Source organism: Chelonoidis abingdonii, chromosome 2 (genome assembly GCF_003597395.2).
Source record: "Chelonoidis abingdonii isolate Lonesome George chromosome 2, CheloAbing_2.0, whole genome shotgun sequence".
In the NCBI taxonomy this organism is placed as follows: domain Eukaryota; kingdom Metazoa; phylum Chordata; order Testudines; family Testudinidae; genus Chelonoidis; species Chelonoidis abingdonii.
In genome coordinates this window covers 214,139,065-214,157,455 of record NC_133770.1, presented here as the reverse complement: position 1 = coordinate 214,157,455, position 18,391 = coordinate 214,139,065, and the positions used below count along the sequence as shown (strand labels likewise).

The following is an 18,391-nucleotide window of genomic DNA, read 5'->3' as shown; positions in this document are numbered from 1 at the left end:
TGCAGCTCTCTACTACATAACAGGCTCCCAGCTCCCCACTGGTTGCCACTCCTCCCCACTGAAAGCCTATCTGCCTGCCCCTACTCTCGGTTCCCTGCTCCCCAATGGGAGCATGACATCCCTCAGGCTCTCAGTTCTCCAACAGCAGCAGGGCAGCTGCAGAGAATCTTGCCTCCCTGCTCCCTGACAGGAGTGAGACAGCCACCTGGGCTCCCAGCAGTGAGTCTTTGTGCAGCTGGGCTCACAGCTTGGAGCAGGATGCTGGGAGCAGCCCAGCTGGGAGCAGGAGCCTTCAGCATGGAGTCGTGAAATTGACAAAAAAGACAGCCAACAGCCCATATAAATAAATAACACAGTGTGTACACAGACACTGTGTTGCCCTAACTACTCCGGCAGAAGTGGAGTTATTATCTTGATGTAGTAGAACACTTATATCAGCTGGAGTAAGGCTGTATGTAACACGTACACTGTCTAAATAGACCAGCCAGCCAAAGGGTGGTGGATAGGGTTGAACTAGGATGACTAGACAGCAAGTGTGAAAAACTGGTTCAGAGGGTGAGGGGTCCTATTGGCATCTATATAAGACCAAAGCCCCAAATATCAGGACTGTCCCTATAAAATTAGGACATCAGTCATTCTAGGCAGAACACACAAGCAGAGTGAACAATTTGATGGCAGCACACATCATGTTAGTTCCATGATTTTGTTTGTTTTGGGCGGATTTCCTTACTAATCTGTATTTAAGTAGTTTGTGGTTATAGATAGATTGAACCAGTATAACTGGTAGATCAGCACTCCTGTAGCAGTCCAATGAGTTTCTGCAGAATTTATGTTTACGTTTAAAAAATAATGTCTAAGCTTTATCAGTGCAGAGACAATAGAGCATCGTCTTGAGTTCGCAAACCAAACAGCAACTCAGGTAGTGATTAGCTCCATTCATCTCAGTAGTGTGCTAACCCTGAAATCTAATAATGATCATATATATAATCTGTTTACAAATTGTCAGTTTCATCTTTCACTAAATATTTTAGGGATCTACATCTGAGATTGTGTATCGTTTTGGGTGTCACTTCAGTACAACACCTTTGCTCCCCACCATCACGTTATTTTCAGAGTCAATCAACTCTCTCCGTAAGTACGCAGATCCAGAACAGAGTCTGTACTCTCCGGAACTACAGGTAGGAAGGGGAAACAGATGCAGGGCGGAGCCGGGTCCCCTGCTTTGTGTGGCCAGGATGGGTTGAGCGCAACTGAATCTTTGATCATCTCCAGGAGGAGTGGAACCCGGCACTCTGCTCAATTAGCAACGGAGCCCCGCGGAAGGCATCTGGCGGTGACATCCCGAAACGATACCACTGAGCGGGAGCGGCTGGGTGGGAATAGCTGGGGGCACGGGGCAGAAAGGGCGATTCCAGGGCTAAGAACAGCCGCGGCCGCCGCGAACATGGGGCCGAGCGACCGCCCCTCCGGGGCTGCTCCGGGCTCTGCTCCAGGCGGGGGCGGGAAGTGGAGGCTCAGGCTGCGGCTGCAGGGCCACAGTTTCCAGCAGCCTCCTGTGGCGACGATTCTCTGCCCACCAGCGCAGCAGCTTCGATGTGGTCTGGCGGCGAGCCCGGCTAGGAGGGCGCAGAGGAACACGTGATTCCGGTGCCGCGGGCACAGACGGTCTCCTCCCACCGCCTGAGGGGGCAGCAGCAGCGCTCAGAATTCCTGGGTGAAAAATCGAGGTTTCCCTGGCCACATCATTTCTCCTCTCTATGGTGCATCCTGGCACGGAAGTGACGTGAGGCCCTTGGTTTTATTTCCTCCTTGGATGATTCTTTCCCGAGTAACTTCACTTCCGGGATAGACGGAACTACCTGGTCCCTACCCCCAGCCCACCCCAGTTCTTAGCTCCGCCCTCAGGCTGATTGATCTTGGCGTCGCGCTCAGCCCTGCCCCTTCCGCTATTGTACTTCCGTGTCCCCCTTACCCGGCCTAGGTTCCATTTCCAGGCCCCGCCCCTTCCTCGAGGAGGCTGCCGCTCGCCGGGAGAGCAGCGCCAGACGGGGGAGCCCGCGCGCCAGAAGCCAGGCTCAGGCACCGGCGCCTGGGCAGTTTCCATCTCTACTGCTTTCTGCTTCCTCAACATGGCAGCTGTGGCGGGAGGCGGCACCAGGGCTCCTGGGCCGAGCCTGTCAGGGTCGCACGGCAGCAGGGACCGGACAGTGTTCCTATTCGACCGGCGCCGGGAGCAGGGGGACCCCAAGGAGAAAGTGCTGCGCTGCGGCGAGGAGACCTACCGCGGCTTCCGCAGCGCCGTGTGCCAGGTAGCGGAGGCCCGGGCAGGCAGAACAGGGCCGCTACGATAGCTGTGCGGGGTGACTGGCGGGCAGGGAGGAGACAAGGGGGCGGGGCCAGGTGGACGAAGCGGGCTTGGAGTCCCTGGTTCTGCCCAACCAACCGGCCGTTGGGCGTTCTAGCGCGCGACACCTTCGGGGGGGTCTGGTGCCGCCGAGCCCGGCACGTGCCGCTTTGCCCCACGTGATCCTACGTTCCTTTCTCGGGAGGGAGGGGCTGCGGTGATTGCCGCTGTCTGCCTGGCGAGGCGCTGAAGAGCGCCGGCTCGCTGTGCTCAGTGCGCATGGCAGGCTGGCGCTGCGATGCAAGTTGGTGTCCTTCCTTGTTCTGTTGTTGGCCTCTGGTGGTCACCACTGTGAGCTGTAACCTCCTGGACAGAAGAAACTCATAGGCAGGCTACATATTGGGAACCTGTGTGTGTTACCTGTTTCAGAGGGGTAGCTGTATCAGTGAAAACATGGAGGAGTCCTTGTGGCATCTTAGAGACTAACAAATGTATTTGGACATAAGCTTTTGTGGGATATAACCTGCTTCATCAGATGCACGTGTTATGTTTCTCTGTCGTTTAAAAAATTTACGAAGGGGGAGTTTGTTGGTTTGTTTTTTGTTAAAGTTTAGTTTCAGCTAATTTCTTGGGAGAGAAGAATTTGTTGGATTAAGAAACCTTGTAACTGGGAAACAAAAGTTCTCCTTTATCAGGACCGGAGCTGTTTGGTTTTTTTTTTTTTTTTTTTTTGCCCTGAGGAAAGAGTACTTGCTGGCTTTTACTTCAAGTCTTTTCCACATTTTTGAAGGTGTCACTTTTAAATATTTTTGTTACAATCACATTTCATGTTTTCTTGCAAGACAGAAGTTTGAGTTTGAGAGTGGAAAACTTTATTCTAGAAGACTAAAAGGGAAGGTCCTTATGCATCTTAGGAAACATGAGTTATATAATTCTCTAGACCCCCTAGGAGGGCATGGAGGAACGTTCAGGGGCTGTGGCAGGGCCTGAGCCAGCCCCCGGGGGTGGGTGGGAAGGGAGTGCCACCCAGCTCTGCCCTGCTCCCAATGACAACTTCTCCTGGGGCGTGGACAGATTTCATTATTGGTAGGGGGACGACAGCAAAAAATTAGGGAGCGCTGCTCTAGAAGCCCAGATATGAAATGGAAATGGGTGGATGCATTACTTATTTGAGAGAATGCCTTGTGGCTAATAAGTGGAATTAACTTGTCTGAAGAGAGAGCAGTGGGTGGAAATATGACTGGTCATGCAGCTTTCTAAAATTTAGAAACTTCTGGAGTTGGGTATCTGTCCTCTTTGATTCTGCTCACTGTTTTGCCATTCACTTCTTAGTTGTGTTTAAATCTTGCTGCTGCTTTCTATACTTAGGGGTCTACTTAAATTAAGGAGAAATCACATTTTTGTGGGCTGGTCATGGTATAAACAGCAAAATTTGATATGACCAGTCCACAAAAAGTGGGATTACTCAGTGTTTTTCAAACTGGGGGTCCTGACCCAAAGGGGGGGTTGCAAGCCTATTTGGGGGGGGAGGGTGGTATTACTGCCTGTGCTTCTGCACTGCCTTCAGAACTGGGCAACCAGAGTGGTGGCTGCTGGCTGGGTGCCCAGCTCTGAAGGCAGTGTTGCTAGCAGCAGCAGTGCAGAAGTATGGGTAGCAGTACCATGCCAGCCTTACTTCTGTGCTACTGCTGGTGATGGCACTACCTTCAGAGCTGGGCGCCTGGCCAGCAGCCGCTGCTCTCCAGCCTCCCAGCTCTGAAGGCACAGTGGAGAGGGGCAGCTACTGGCCGGCTGCTTGGCTCTGAAGGCTGCGCTGCTGGTGGTTCCTGGCCAATGGGAACCCCCTACCCCCCATCTCCAAGGCACAGCGTGGTGTCAGAACAGGTATGGACTAGCCTGTCTTAGCTGGGCTGTACCGGCAATGGGACTTTTAATGGCCTGGTCCGCGGTGCTGGCCAGAGCCACTGTGACCCAGTGCCTTACATTCTGTGACCCAGTACTAGCTTGCAACCCATAGTTTGAAAACCGCTGTTCTATTCTCAACATCTAATCAAAATGTCAGGTTCAGAGAGTGACTGGCTGTTTGGGTTGGACCAGAGATGACCGGAGTGTTAGTTGAGGATGTGAGTTTGGAGGGTTTTACAGTCTGCAAGAAATTCAAAATCTAGACTATTTGGTTTGTCACAGCAATACCAGAAGATTTTCACTTCCAGATACCTAAGGAATGCCTATCTACATATTTCTTTTGTTTCAAAAATATCTATGGCTTGCTCTGTCTCAAATGCATTTTTAATATGCCACCTTATCATTTGGTTTTGTATTTGCTCCTGTATCTTCACAAAGTTCATTGTTGTGATGCTGGCAGCCCTCTATTAGTGGAAGTTTACTATCTTGCGCCACCTCAGCTGACTTGTGCAGTTCCTGATGTGTCTGTGAACACTAAGAGCTGTTCTGACTCATCTAGGTTTGTCAAATGTTGGTGTGCTGTTCAACACAAACTAGCAAAAAAATCTCTCCTAGGAAATGATGATGGGGCAATTTTTCTTGCATCTCACATCAGGCCATTGAGTGCTTACCTAGCTAAATGGATCCTCCAGATGAAATTTAACTTTCTAATCCTAATCTGTCTGACTCCATCCAGTTTCAAATTTTGGCCTATCTTTCCGATGTCTTGTGGAAGTCCTGGTTTCACCTTTTGATGATAAAATCTCAAACTGAATTCATTGTCTACTCAAGTGCACTCCTTTCCCTCCACCAGTGTGAAAGCGTAGTCGTCATCTCCTGGGCATTTTGTGTGACACAAGCCCTCTCTTTGGATCCATAAATCGAAGCAGTATCCAAATCCTGTTGCTTCTTCCTTCATAACTGTGATGGAAGGTCTGGGAACCTGGTCATAAGTCATTTCTTGATAAAAGAAATAATTGCTTGGAGAAGTTAAGCAGGTAATACTTGCTGGTCCTTGCCTGGACCACTATAGCTGACTATACTCAGATTCAGAGCATCTGAATCTGAGTATAGTCAGCTATAGTGGTCCAGGCAAGGTGGTGGCTGAGCAAGGTTGTTCAGCCTTTGAAAGGTCATTATTTGCTATTGTTAGTCATCATCCTTCATTGTGCTGTCTCCTACAGGATGAGTAATTCTCCTAGTCCTGAAGTGTGTTTGTGTAACTGGTTAGGAAAATCAGGGGAGGGGCTTAAGTAACTAAAGAACACAGAGCAAGAGTTGGTCTCTGGACAAAAGAGAAGTTTCTAGTGTCTTATATAGATTCAGTCATGAGAAGGATTTATTTAGATGTGTTAAGCAAACCATTTCTTTTATTTCATTCTCTTATTTTAATATTTTTTGTTGTTGGTTTATTAAGATTACTGTAGAATGGGTAATTTCACATAGACATCCCCAAAGAGAAAAGCACCCCATAACCTCTAAAGGAGAGGTGCTGGAACTATACCTGCACCTCTGTCTCAGTCAGGAGGCATGGGCAGAGGTGCCCTGTCTCAAGAAGTTCTATTGCCATCAGGTTTCAGTGCCTGAACAAAAGGAGAGAAGCCAAAAAAACAAGGAGAAGATGAGAACTGGTGATGGTATTGGTTAGGGCTAACAGGAGGATGACAATTCTGCTTCACTGCAACATTTGAGGTTGGAAAATTTGTGTATGTTCTGCTTTGAAAACAAACCCTTTCAACTTTTTGTGTAAATGGAATTGTGCAGAAAATTTCAATTTGAGAAGAGATATCCGAATGCCTGAATGATTAATGTATGTGTAGCGTGGTGGTTAGGGGAGTGATCTGGTACATGGGAGACGCAGGTTCAAGTCCTGTCTGATTCAAAGCAGAGTTATTCACACTAGATCACTCTGATTCTTGCAGAGCAGAGACTTGAGACTGAGTTTCCCGTGTCTCAGGCCACTAGGCTATAGTGTGACAGTCTCTTTATCTTCCCCAACCCAAAAAAACGCAAGACATTTTGATGAAGTCTTAATTGAAACCAAAATGTTCTGATACTTTATTTTGTCAAAAATGTTCCAACTAGCTCTAATGTTGGTCATGATCAGTGTTTGTAAGATCCACTCTTTGTGTCAAGTGTGGGTCCCACTGTGGGTGATCATGTGCACAAAATTGGATTTCTTCTGAATAGCAGTGTTCTTCATGGTCATTATGCGTACTGTGCCTGCCATGTGAGGGCATAAAAGGCTGAGTGGCCATTCTCCTCCCTCACGTCCCTTTTAACAACTGTGACAGCAAGATGGAATCCAGCGAATGTCTAGTCCAGGACTCTATTCAGATCCCTTAAACCAGTTCTTTTCAACCCGTTTGGTGAAGAATTCTGTTTTCACACTTTAGAGTAAAAGCATGTTTCTTTAAAAAAAAAAAAAAAAAAAAAAAAAAAATAGTGAGGTTGATTGACTCCCCTGTCATCTAGTACATCCCCATGTATGGCAGGGCGAGGCTCTTAGCATCAACTGCCATGCCCAAGGGTTCAAAACCTGCCTGGGGTTTGATCCTTATGAAGGGTGGACACAGCCAATGTCTCTTCTGCCTAGGAGAGAGTGCCTTCTGGATAACTACTCTGTGTGCAAGCTCTTCTCCACCAGGACCTGCAAGTTCAGGGATACGCAGCTCAATCTATATCTACTTGAGCAGTCCATGTAGGTCACTTTGGACCCTGAGAGCTGACTATTATGATCAGAGTGAGGCCAGATATACCAGCATCAGCTAGTGCTCCCTCATTCTTTCTTCTTACTCTGGGATAAGGCAATGAAAATAATGTAAAAAGGACATCGGCAGAGTTGGCGTCAATCACATCAACACCAACCTTCTCAACATGTTGGAGAAGTCCCTAGTGTGTAAGACTTCAGTGCTGACAGTCTCAGAATTGAGTGCATTAGCACCAGGGCCAACGACTTGGCTCTTAAACAGGTTTCCCCCACTTAAGCAGCAAAGCTGGCACCTTTGCCCACTCAAACAGGATGCTGACTTGCATAGCTGCTCCAGGCATAAAGTTGTTTCCAAGACCAAAGGATGTTCTCAGATGGAAGATGCAAGACACAGCTCTGAGGACTAAGTCCCTAAACGGGCAGATTGAGAGATCTAGCACCAAGCCTGTAACCAGTGTCCACAATGGAGATGAGCAACAATCTCAAGTATGCTGTAGACATCCGTATCCCCTGGAGATATTCGCAGTATTGAAGAGACATCCGATCCAGTACCAGCACCACTTTTCTCTTTGGAATATATTCCTCCTTGCCATCCTGACTTATTCCTTCTTGTTGGTATAAAGCAGTGATCCCTCTCTTCTGCCATCAGAGAATGACCCGAATGAAGTTATCAAGGAGCCCCTGTTCAGTGTGCAACCAGTGTGCACCCAGAGCAAGTATTAAGTCCTGGAGGAACAAACTGCTGTGCGTATCTCTCTATCAGTGTTATAAAGGGCAAACAATTTATACATTTACCCTGTATAAGCTTTATACAGTGTAAAACAAATTTATTTGGGGTTTGGACCCCATTGGGAGCTGGGTGCTGCAGACAGGAGCACTTCTTAAGCTGTTTTCAGTTAAGCCTGCAGCTTGTGGGGGATGTGGTTCAGACCTGGGTCTGTGTTTGTACGAGGCTCGTATGTCTGGCACAACCAGGTAGGGCACTGAAGTCCCAAGCTGCCTGGGAAAACGGGCTTAGAGGTAGTCTCAGCACATCAGGTGGCAGATCCCAAGGGGTTTCTGTGACCCAACCCATCACAGGGGCCTCAGACCTATTTTAGTCCTACGACACCTCAACAAGTCTCTCACAAAGTTGAAGTTTTGCATCGTCTCCCTGGCCTCCATCACCCCCTTCCTAGATCCAGGAGACTGGTACACCACCCTCAACTTGCAGGACGTGTATATTTCAAGGTCACAGACATTTCCTCCGTTTCATAATGGGCGGACACCATTTCCGGTTCACAGTGCTGCCTTTCAGCCTCTCCTCGGTCCCAAGAGTATGCTTAAAATGTCTGGTGCCAGTGGCCCCTTACCTGAGATATGGAGGGGTCCAGGTCTTTCCATATCTTGATGATTGGCTCATCAAGGACAAATCTCTGAAACAAGTGCAGAGGAGCCCCGATCTGGTAATAGCCACCTGCCGTGACCTGGGCCTGTTGATAAGCAACAAAAAAGTCTACCTTAAGGCCAGTGAAATGGATAGAGTTAATTGGAGTAGTCCTTGACTCCATGTCGGACCTGATCTTCCATGTAAAGAACCATCCACTCACCATGACTCACACCTGACTGTAGTTGTTGTGCCACATGGCCGCGTGTACGTACGTGGTTGGTCATGCTTGGCTCCATCTCTGGCCTCTGCAAGCATGGCTGGTGTCAATCTACATTCTCAACAGGCATGACCTAGACCGGGTAATCGAAGTGCTTGATTACATCCGGTCATCCCTAGATTGGTGATTGGACCCTGGGTCAGTGTTAGAGGGAGTTCTCTTTGTGGCCCCGTCAGTGACCCTGATCTCTGATTCTTCGGATGTGGGCTGGCGAGCACACCTGGACCAGCAGTACGCAGGGCTGCTGGTTGTGGGATGATCTGGCCCTCCATAATAAACATCAGGGAACTCAAAGCAGTTTGCCTAGCCTACCAGGCTTTCTTGCCCCTCCTGAAGGGTAAGGTGGTGCAAGTTCTGATGGAGGTGGCTTAAAGTCTTTTGAATCCATCAAGGACTACATTAAAGTCTCTGAAGATTTATCTGCTGGCATCCTACAAAAAGCCTTACAGATATCAACCCAAACAAAGCCTGAGTACACCTTACTTCTGGGACTGACAAACTGAATATCAGCAACAGAAGAAACCTAGTACTTCAGGGGACACTCCTCTTCTGCCTCCTTGACCATTCCAGCTCCTTCCTGAGGCAGTAGGTTTAACAGGAATGTCAAGAGCCATAACTAAGTTAAACAGAAGTCTACACCAACCTTCTGGAACCACCTGCTACATTCTGTCGGGCCTGGGCAGCTATCACAGCTGACAAATGGGTATTGATTACCATTGCCCAAGTCTGTCCTATACAGTTCCATTCACTACCATCCTCTTTTCATGGACTCTTCTAATGAGAGTCTGTTACAAACAGAAGTGGACTAATTGCTTTGTCTTGGATCAGTAGAAGAGAACGTGAGAATAAAAGGGTGGAGTCTTCTGCCTATACTTCCTTATTCCAAAGAAGAAAAGGAGGTCTTTGACCTACCTTAGGCCTGAGGAGAATGAACAAATATATATGCCACCTCAGATTCAAGGCAGTAACACTTTTCTTCATCCTTCTAGCTCTCCAGGTCACCACAGACCGTAGAGTTCATAGGAGCTCTGATCAACTTTAGTTCAGTGAGAGCAGGTTCCTGTCCATGCAAACGCAGGTGCTTGAGGTAGAAGAAAACATGCCTACAATGGTATGCTTGTGTCTGGGGCTCCTATGCCATATGTCTGCGTGCAGGTACATGGTGCCAGTTGCCAGACTTCAATATGAGCCAGAGTTAGAGCAGTTGTAGGTGGTAGAGAGAACCTGTAAACATGCATAGAGAGGTACCATTCTCTGAACAAGACTGTAATCGCGGATGTGTTTGATACAGGTTAGCAGGTCTACCTGGGCTACCTTCAAATACAGGGACATAGTCCCCAGAGGATATTGGGTTCCATATGAACATGCTCCTGCATAGTCTTCCTACATGTTCTGCAAAACTTCCCCACTGCATATCTTGATGCATAATGCTTTGTGATGCACTGTATAAACAAGCAGAGAGGCGCACACTCCTCTCCTTTCTGCCTGGAAGCTATTAGACCCTGGACATACTATCAACAGTTGATAACATTATGACTCTTCATCTGCCAGTTGTTGCTGACACCTGGGAGAAGTCCTGATCAGACAGTTGGTCACCACTCACAAGTGGTTGTTGTGGAAGTCCATCATAGAGATGATATTCTTGTGTTGGAGGACCCTGATGATAGAGCTATTCACTGCGAATGTCAATTCCAAGTGCTAGAACTTTTATTCCAAAGATGAGGCGAGTCCAGGATCATTACCAAACACCTTCCTTCTCATGAGAGCTTATTACAAACAGGAAAAAGGCCTCTTGTATGCCTTTCCATCGATTCCCTTGACCTCCAGGGTCATATCTAAAATCGAAGGAGACAAAGCAATTATCATTATCATAGTTTGATACGAGGCACGGCCATTTCGGCTGACAGACTATTACAAATGTCCATCTTGCCTCCAATCCAACTCCCAGATTTCTTGGACCTGATCTTACAATACCATGGCCAGATACACCATCCAGACCTGAAGTCACTGCAGCTGAGGGTGTGGTTGTTGATTGGCTGGTGAAATACTACAGACAAAGACTTCTTGTTACAGGTCTAGGAAATACTAATGCAGAGCAGGAAATCATCTACCAGAAGAATGTATTTGTCTAAAAGGAAAAGTTTCTCAATATTGGCAGTCCCACATGGTCTGGACCTGTTCCTGCTGACCATCAACTACTTATTGCACTTAAAACAGGTAGGCCTTTTGCTCAGCTCTATTACAGTCCACCTTATGGTGATTTTAGCTTACCAAGAACGACCTATAGGCAGATGGTGTTCATTCATCCCAAGATGCCAAGTTTCTCAAGTGACTATTACACACTCACCAGTCAAAGAACCAGCTCCTGCCTGGGACCTCAGTCTGGTTCATCTAAGACTTATGAAGCCTCCATTTGAACATCTGTCAGATTGCTCCCCGCACCACCTCACTCCAGACAGTCTTCCTAATGGTTATTACTTCAGTCAGGAATAGTCAGTGAGCATCAGCCACTTATCTGAACCACATCTATAGAACATTCCATTGGAATAAGATGGTGCTGCAACTGCATCTGTTTATTTGTAAGGTGGTCTGAGAATTTTTCACCTAAATCAGTTGTTCAGTCTGTCTTATTAAGTTCTGCCCAAAGCCACACTCTACATCAGGAAAAAAGAGAGACGCACTAGACTTTGCTTTACTACATTGATTGAACCAAATTAATCAGACTTGACCTATCTGTTTAGAGCTATAGCTGTTTTTTCTAAAGTCAAGCTATTTTCTTACAGAGGATATCAAAATGGGCAGCACATGTGCTGGTATACCCCTCCTGCCAGAGTTCAAGGCTCACTGCAGCAGAGTTCAGGTGATATTCTTCGCCTGTATCAGCAATGTGTGTTTTTCTGAGCTTGAACAGTGATTGTAGTACTGCTTTCTCAAACTTGGCATCAGCTATGGCAGCTAAGTTACAATGCATAATGGTTCAACGGATGCAGTTGCTACTTCTCATTCCCACCACCTAAGAGGATACTACTTGCCAGTCATCTACACAGAGATCTATACTGACACTTGAAGAATCAAGAACAGTTGCCTATCTACAGTAACTGATTCTTCAAAATGTTGTCAGTGTGGCTACTATGACCCGGCCTCTGTTCCTGCTTTTTTGGAGTTCCCAGCTACCACAGGCTTCAAATTGTGAGGGAATGGTGGAATGTTGCAACTGCTCTGTCCTTTATGGCTTTGCATGAGAGCTTGGGCAAGGTCAAGGTGCATGTGTGGCCACAGAGGACACTGCAATGCAAAAAATTCTGAGCTTGTTCACATGAGACCCATGTGTCCTTAACCATAAAATCCAGTGACTACAAAACCTCAAAGAATCACAGTTATAGTAGGTTAAATAATAATTCTTTGCTTTCTGTCTGCATTGCCAAAATTCTTGGCCAGTCTGTTATCCCTTCCTCTTTGCGTAATGCAGTTTCTCTCTGGTCCTCCTGCCATACATCTTGTCGCCCTCACATCTGTCCAAAATGCTACAGCTAAGATCATCGTTTTGGCCAGTTGATTTGACTGTCTCATCCCTGTCCTTCCACCTTTTCCATTGCATCAAATAAAATGTACTTGTCCTTTGAAAGCCGTCCATAATTTATCTCCACTCAACTTTATCATTGTCCACCACGCTTTCTGCTCTACAATCAGTGCCAAGCTTCATTGTCCATTTTCCTGTTTTCCCTACAAGTACTTTCATGCTTCCTTCTGTGCTGCTCCTTGTATAGAATAACCTTCTCAAATTTAATTCATAAAATCATGACCTTGTCCTTCAAAGCTGTTAACACATGTTTCTCTTGTGATGTTTATTATTGTAATGGCCGGGGCATAGGCAACTGGCCCAGTGGTGTTCGCCGGGCTAGGATTGAATTCAGGAGTTGGGACAGGTTGCCAAGTCAAGAGACTAGTACTATGGTCAAGATGAGCTGGAGTTGAAGGCAGGAGACAGGACTAGTTAGTAAGCCAACTGAGGCAGGGATCAAAGGCAGGCGTCCAAGACTGGATGAAAGGCAAGGTCTGTAGCAATAGTGAGCGTGAGTATTCATTGTTGCTGAGAGGGCTCACTAGGCCAACTTCCTAGTTTAAATAATTGGTGTGGACCAGTCAGGCGGCCACTGGGTTCTGTTGTTCTGGTGTCTTTGGGTGGTACTTCCTGCAGTACCTAACTGTCCAGTAATTTTTGGATACTACTCAACCCAGCTCCTCAGTGGATTGTCAGGACCCTGCAACCCTGGGTTCTAGATCCTGCCAATCCTTACTGACTGAAACATCTTTTTTTAGATCAGTATCTTCTGTCTGTTGTAATGAAACAGTTTGTCATTTTGTAGCACCTGCTCTACTGCTCCAGCTGTTGTGTCATCATCCAGTTACTCTCCTTTGCTGTGATGCTGCTGCTTCTTTGTCAGTGGCATTGATCTGGCTCTTTAGAATATTGGTTATTTTGGCATGCTGGCAAGATTTGCCTCAAGAGTGTAAGCAACAGAAGGGAAATGGTGACATTTAATAGTTTTACAAATATTTAACTTGAAGGGAATTTCATGAGACAAAGAAAATGCATTTTTGTAGCCTCTTCCAAATTTGTTACAAACAGTGGAGATGTTTGAGCTTCTTACGGAAAGAATCTGTTCTAATAGAAAAGGTTAGGCCACCTAAATATAGGGGTTGATATCCACTTTCCCTATAATAAAGTAGTGCATGTTTAATCTGATTTTGCTAAACTTGTATGCTAATGGATATTCAGTTTACAGAATCTTGTGTGGGTTGTGGGAAGTGTTCAGCATCGTAAAGAATAGTTAAATTAAGATATTTTACTAGGTGTGCAGCATCATTTTGAAGTGACAAATAAGATGTTTGTATATATTAGAAGTATAGAAAATACAGAAGTTACCATATCAAAGAAAAGTACACATTTGTTTAAACTAATAAGTACAAGTTTTGAAGAAAGCTATAGCAGAGATTGATATAGTTAAGGGGTAATGAAGATTGTCAGAGGTATGTCAGGCATATGATAATACCAAAAATGTATTGTTAAACTTGGAAAAGAGAAAACTTTGATGGGACTTGACTGCAGTATTCAAAATTAGAGTATTATAAAAAACTGATTTTTATTTTTTATTTTATTTATTGTAATGTGAGAACAAATGGCCACTTTGAATGAAAATGTTGTTTTAGAAGAAGTAAAAGAAATACCATTCTAACTGATGTATAATTCCCTTTGTGTTTATATTGTGGTCAGATACTAGGCATGGGTTATTTCATGAGCATTAATATTTGTAGCTATGCAGTTTAAATTACGGTTATTCATATTTCTCGTGTCAGGCTCTAAGATGATTGCCTACAAGACAGTGTCTCCTTGCGCAAAGCTTTGCACAGCTGTCTAGTTGATGGTGCTTAAATCATGTAAGGAAAACTTCTCATACCAGAGGATTGTGCAAAGATGTAACAGCAAGTGAAAAAGAACTCTTGGAATTGGATTGCATTCTGTCAGTTCCTAAAATAATGTTAAGGGCAAAGTATTGCATATTTGATCATTGTTCATTGATGACCAAATGAATGGAAAGGAGACCATTCCTTTTTACGTTTTCCTTCCTTTTTTATCTTCACTTTATGTAACAGTTGATTTTTATAACTGACTTTTTTACGATTTTGTAGGCACTCTGCATTTCTTCTGACGATAACTTTGTTATCACAACCACCAATAGAAAAGAGGTTACAGATGACAACTTCAGTAAGTGTAATACATTATTTACCATATATCTCACTCCAAAACGGCTGTCTAGTGCATAACTCTATCAACTATGTATCAACTGTATTCCTATGCTACATATACAAGAGCAAATGGAAGTGCAAAGCTTCTTTATATAATAATGCCTTGCAAAATTGTTATGAAAATCCATCTTGGAACAAATTTCACACACACTGTTTTTGATGATGGAAACTATTTTAGTTGTCTGTCATCAGATAAAGTACTTCCATGTGCAAGTATAATGTGCAATGTATGGTTAAGGTTAGTATTTTTATTTTGCAATTCTAAATAATGCCAGCTCTTCCAGGAACCATTGAGGCACTGAAAAACTAACAAAGTGGTTAAGTTACATGACAAGTAATGTCTGCAAAATGGCATCTCTTTCTACGTGAAGCTTAATTTCTTATGCAATTAGAGCAAAAAGTGGGTTTAGCATACCTGGACAGTGGCACAGAACATTTTGTTACTGTTACACAGATCAGCTTTCATTGTGACTGTAATTACACTATTTTCTTGTAGTGGATTTATTATAACCTTAGCAAACGAGGAACACTATAGATAAAGTTGAAAAAGTATTTCCAATATAACTGTGTACATTTGTTTAATTAATTTTCTAAGTTTGTAGAGGGTTTTGGTTTTTGGCCAAACTTCTGTTTTGTTTCTGTTTAACCAAAATGTAAACTTTGCTGCAAACCTGGAAGGAAATCTCAGCCATTTTGGCTATGACAAAATGCCTTCTCCACTGTACATTATGGTGTTATGTTTTTCATTCGGCTAATAAAAGTCTAAACTTTGAAATTGCAAAGAGTGTGCGTTAGTACTTCAATTGGAAGTACTGACTTTATTAAGTTTGGGGATATGAAAAGGTTTTGAATTACGTTACTGTTCCTCCTTGGAACATTTCATAGATAGTGGAAAGAGAAAAGAGGTGCATCAGACGTTAAAACTATCTTCCAGATTTTGGGGCAGGAAATATCTGGAGGCATTTTTCCTTTGTATTTAATATTTTAACTCCATTGCAGATGAAATTGTTCAAGAAGGGGTTACTTTGTATTTGCTACAGTCAGTTGACCAGACACTACTTTCAGCAACAAAGGAGCGAATTGACTTCCTACCACACTATGACACACTTATTAAAAGTGGCATGTATGAATATTATGCTAGTGAAGGGCAAAATCCTTTGCGTAAGTATTCAGATTTTTTTTATAATCTAAAAACTGTTTTTCATGTATTATTAATCATCATTTACCTTAGAAGGACCTTCATGAGCAAGGCATTTCTTGTCTTTAATAATTTCACTTGTATTTTACCTTCTGTCACTTCGGTTGGAGCATTTAAACTTCAATTTTTTTCAGTTTAAGTTCACCTTTACTTTTAAACTCTGGTTTAGAAAGTGACTCTAAAGATAGCATCATGAAGTTCCAAGTTTACTGCACACGTTACTTGCAGAAGAATTTTTCTTATTTTACAAGCAAAAATACTTTGTCATTTGAGAATTTTGCAAACTCAGCCAGAGAGATGAAAGCCCAGCCTTTCTTTCTAGTGCCTGCACTTGAAGTAGATTTTGTATTTTGAATTTATTGATACATGAGTCTGACTATAAGCCTGCTCGCTGTCCCTATCTGTGTTTTGGCTGTTCCGGGCTGACAGGATTAAAAAACAGAAACTAGTTGTCTTTGTTAATAAAGTAAACTGATGTACTCTTTAAAGAAGGTACCACTTGTACATTGGTCATTTTTTCTGATCATTGCTGCATTTCAAGGTACAGATTAATTTGTGTACCAACTTAATTAAATAATACTAAACTTTAGCTTTCTTTATTTAGTATGCATATCCTTCTAGGCTCAGAACTGCCTAGAAAAATCACAATCATAGAACTATATGCACATCACTTCATGCATGGAATTCTGGATTATAATAAGATGTGGCTCACAACTATCCTTGTTTCTTTTCACGAGCAGCAAAACCAATTACAATCTTTTGGATTACCATATTCCTATTTTCTTCTGCAGTTTTTGGTTTAGTCTGTTGATGACTATTATTTTGGCAGTTGGAGTGTTTTAGGAACATAGGAAAAGACTTACTCGTTTAGACAAGTAGTTCATATTTCCAACAGTGGCCAGTACCAAGTGCCTTAGAGGAAGGTGCAAGAGCCTAGCAGTAGGCAGTTATGGAATAACCCGCACATGATGAAAGTTTCTTCCTAATCCCCATTTCAAATTAGTTTATTTCCTGAAGCAATAAGGGTTTATAACCCTTTCTAAGGCTATTTATTTTAATTTATACTATTTTGCGTGTGTCCAGTTCTTTCTACTGAATACTGCATAGCCCCTTTCCTCTATGATATGTTGTGGCAATGAGTTTCACAGACTAATTGTATGTTCCGTGGAAAGAGTATTTCCTCTTACCAGTTTTAAATGTGTTGCCTTTCAATTTAATTGAGTACCTACTGTTTTTGTATTAGAGAGGGTGAATAGATGTGCCTGATCTGCTCTCTGTAAACTATTCATTATTTTGTATACTATTATCTCATCCAGTCTTATAGATCTCCTTTAAGGTAAGCTGTCCTAATCTTTTCAAACTCTTTATTATAGAGGTTTTTTCATGTTTCTTATCACTTGTTGCCCATATCTGACCATCTCCTCCTTCTGTGATATCTCCTTTTGAGGTGGAATTACCAGCAAGTAACATCTTATTACAGATTGTTCTAAATCATGGCATTTTAATTTTTATTATTGCTCATCATCAGTTTATGCACTCTAATATTTTGCTTTTTTTATTGTTGCTGCACACTGAGCAAAGGTATTAACTGAGCAATGATGTCCTGTTCTTTTTTACTGAGATGTTAAAAGTTGTCTGAGAAGTTCCGATTACTACTTCCAGCGTGTGTTGCCTTGCATTTGTCAAATCTGCTATTGTACTTCCATTCACCAAATTTTTAAGCTCCCTCTGCAATTTTCTTCATCTTCTGTGGTCTTGACTAAACTTAAATAATTTTGTTTTCTGTAAATTTTGCCACCTGTGCCCAATCCCTTTTTTAGTGAATCCAGACTCCCATAAAATTTTGTAGATGAAAGGCAGTCTGTTAAACACTTGGTATCCCAGAAATTCATTCCTGATTTGTGATAACTGATCCAGAATATGTTTCACCAATGAACAGGGAGGAACAGGTTTGTCTCCTGTGTTGGGGGGTGGGGTGGGGAACCCCTTTAATTCAGTTATGTTCCCATGCATAGCTAATAGCCACTTGCCTTGTAGGGGACTTGAACATGCTCAGCAAGCACTAGTAAACACACATGAATGACTCTTAAAACAAGTGATGGTGGATCAAGTATTTTTCATTGTCAATCATATATTGCGCACACTTACCTGGGAGTCATACTTGAACCAGGAAACACTGGTTCAAGTATGTGGGTATTTTCCTACTTTTAGAGATCAATAATTACTAACAGTTTTTTCTTTTTCCTTAGCATTTGCCTTTGCTGAGTTGATTGACAATTCTTTGTCAGCTACTTCTCGAAATACTGGTATTCGAAGCATACAGATAAAATTGGTACGATACAAAAGGAATACTCTATTTTATACTCTATTCAAATTTAGGATTTCATGTATTTATTTTGGTTTTCCTTGTTTTTCTTTCCAAACAGTTATTTGATGAGTCTCAAGGAAAACCAGCCGTTGCCGTGATTGATAATGGAAGAGGGATGACTTCTAAGCAGCTTAACAACTGGGCTGTGTATAGATTATCAAAGTTTACAAGACAAGGTGACTTTGAAAGGTTAGAAAGCTTTATACGTTGTTTTTAATCACACAACTGAAAAACTGACAAGTTGTGAAGATCTTTACAGAGCACATTTTTTAAAATAGAGAATTACTAATATCAGGTTCATGTCTGGGTATATTGCATTGCTGTAGCCCAGCTGAGAGGTGATGAAGGTATGAAAAACTGAGGTCAGGTCATT

The 18,391-nt window shown here is 43.5% G+C and overlaps 1 protein-coding gene across 3 annotated transcripts in view; it reads left to right on the top strand.

Moving 5' to 3' along the window:
* The first annotated feature begins 1,023 nt into the window (after positions 1–1,023).
* The window catches only part of SMCHD1 (structural maintenance of chromosomes flexible hinge domain containing 1), a 187,044-nt gene continuing 169,676 nt past the window's right edge, over positions 1,024–18,391 (top strand). For 2 of the 3 annotated variants that reach the window (XM_032772509.2, XM_075062953.1), the window contains exons 1-5: positions 1,024–2,309; positions 14,336–14,411; positions 15,452–15,613; positions 17,900–17,982; positions 18,077–18,207. In XM_032772509.2, the coding sequence (XP_032628400.1) occupies positions 2,130–2,309; positions 14,336–14,411; positions 15,452–15,613; positions 17,900–17,982; positions 18,077–18,207 (632 nt within the window). In that variant the 5' untranslated portion in view covers positions 1,024–2,129. The remainder of the gene's footprint in view (positions 2,310–14,335; positions 14,412–15,451; positions 15,614–17,899; positions 17,983–18,076; positions 18,208–18,391) is intronic. The other variant, XM_075062954.1, reaches the window with a different exon arrangement.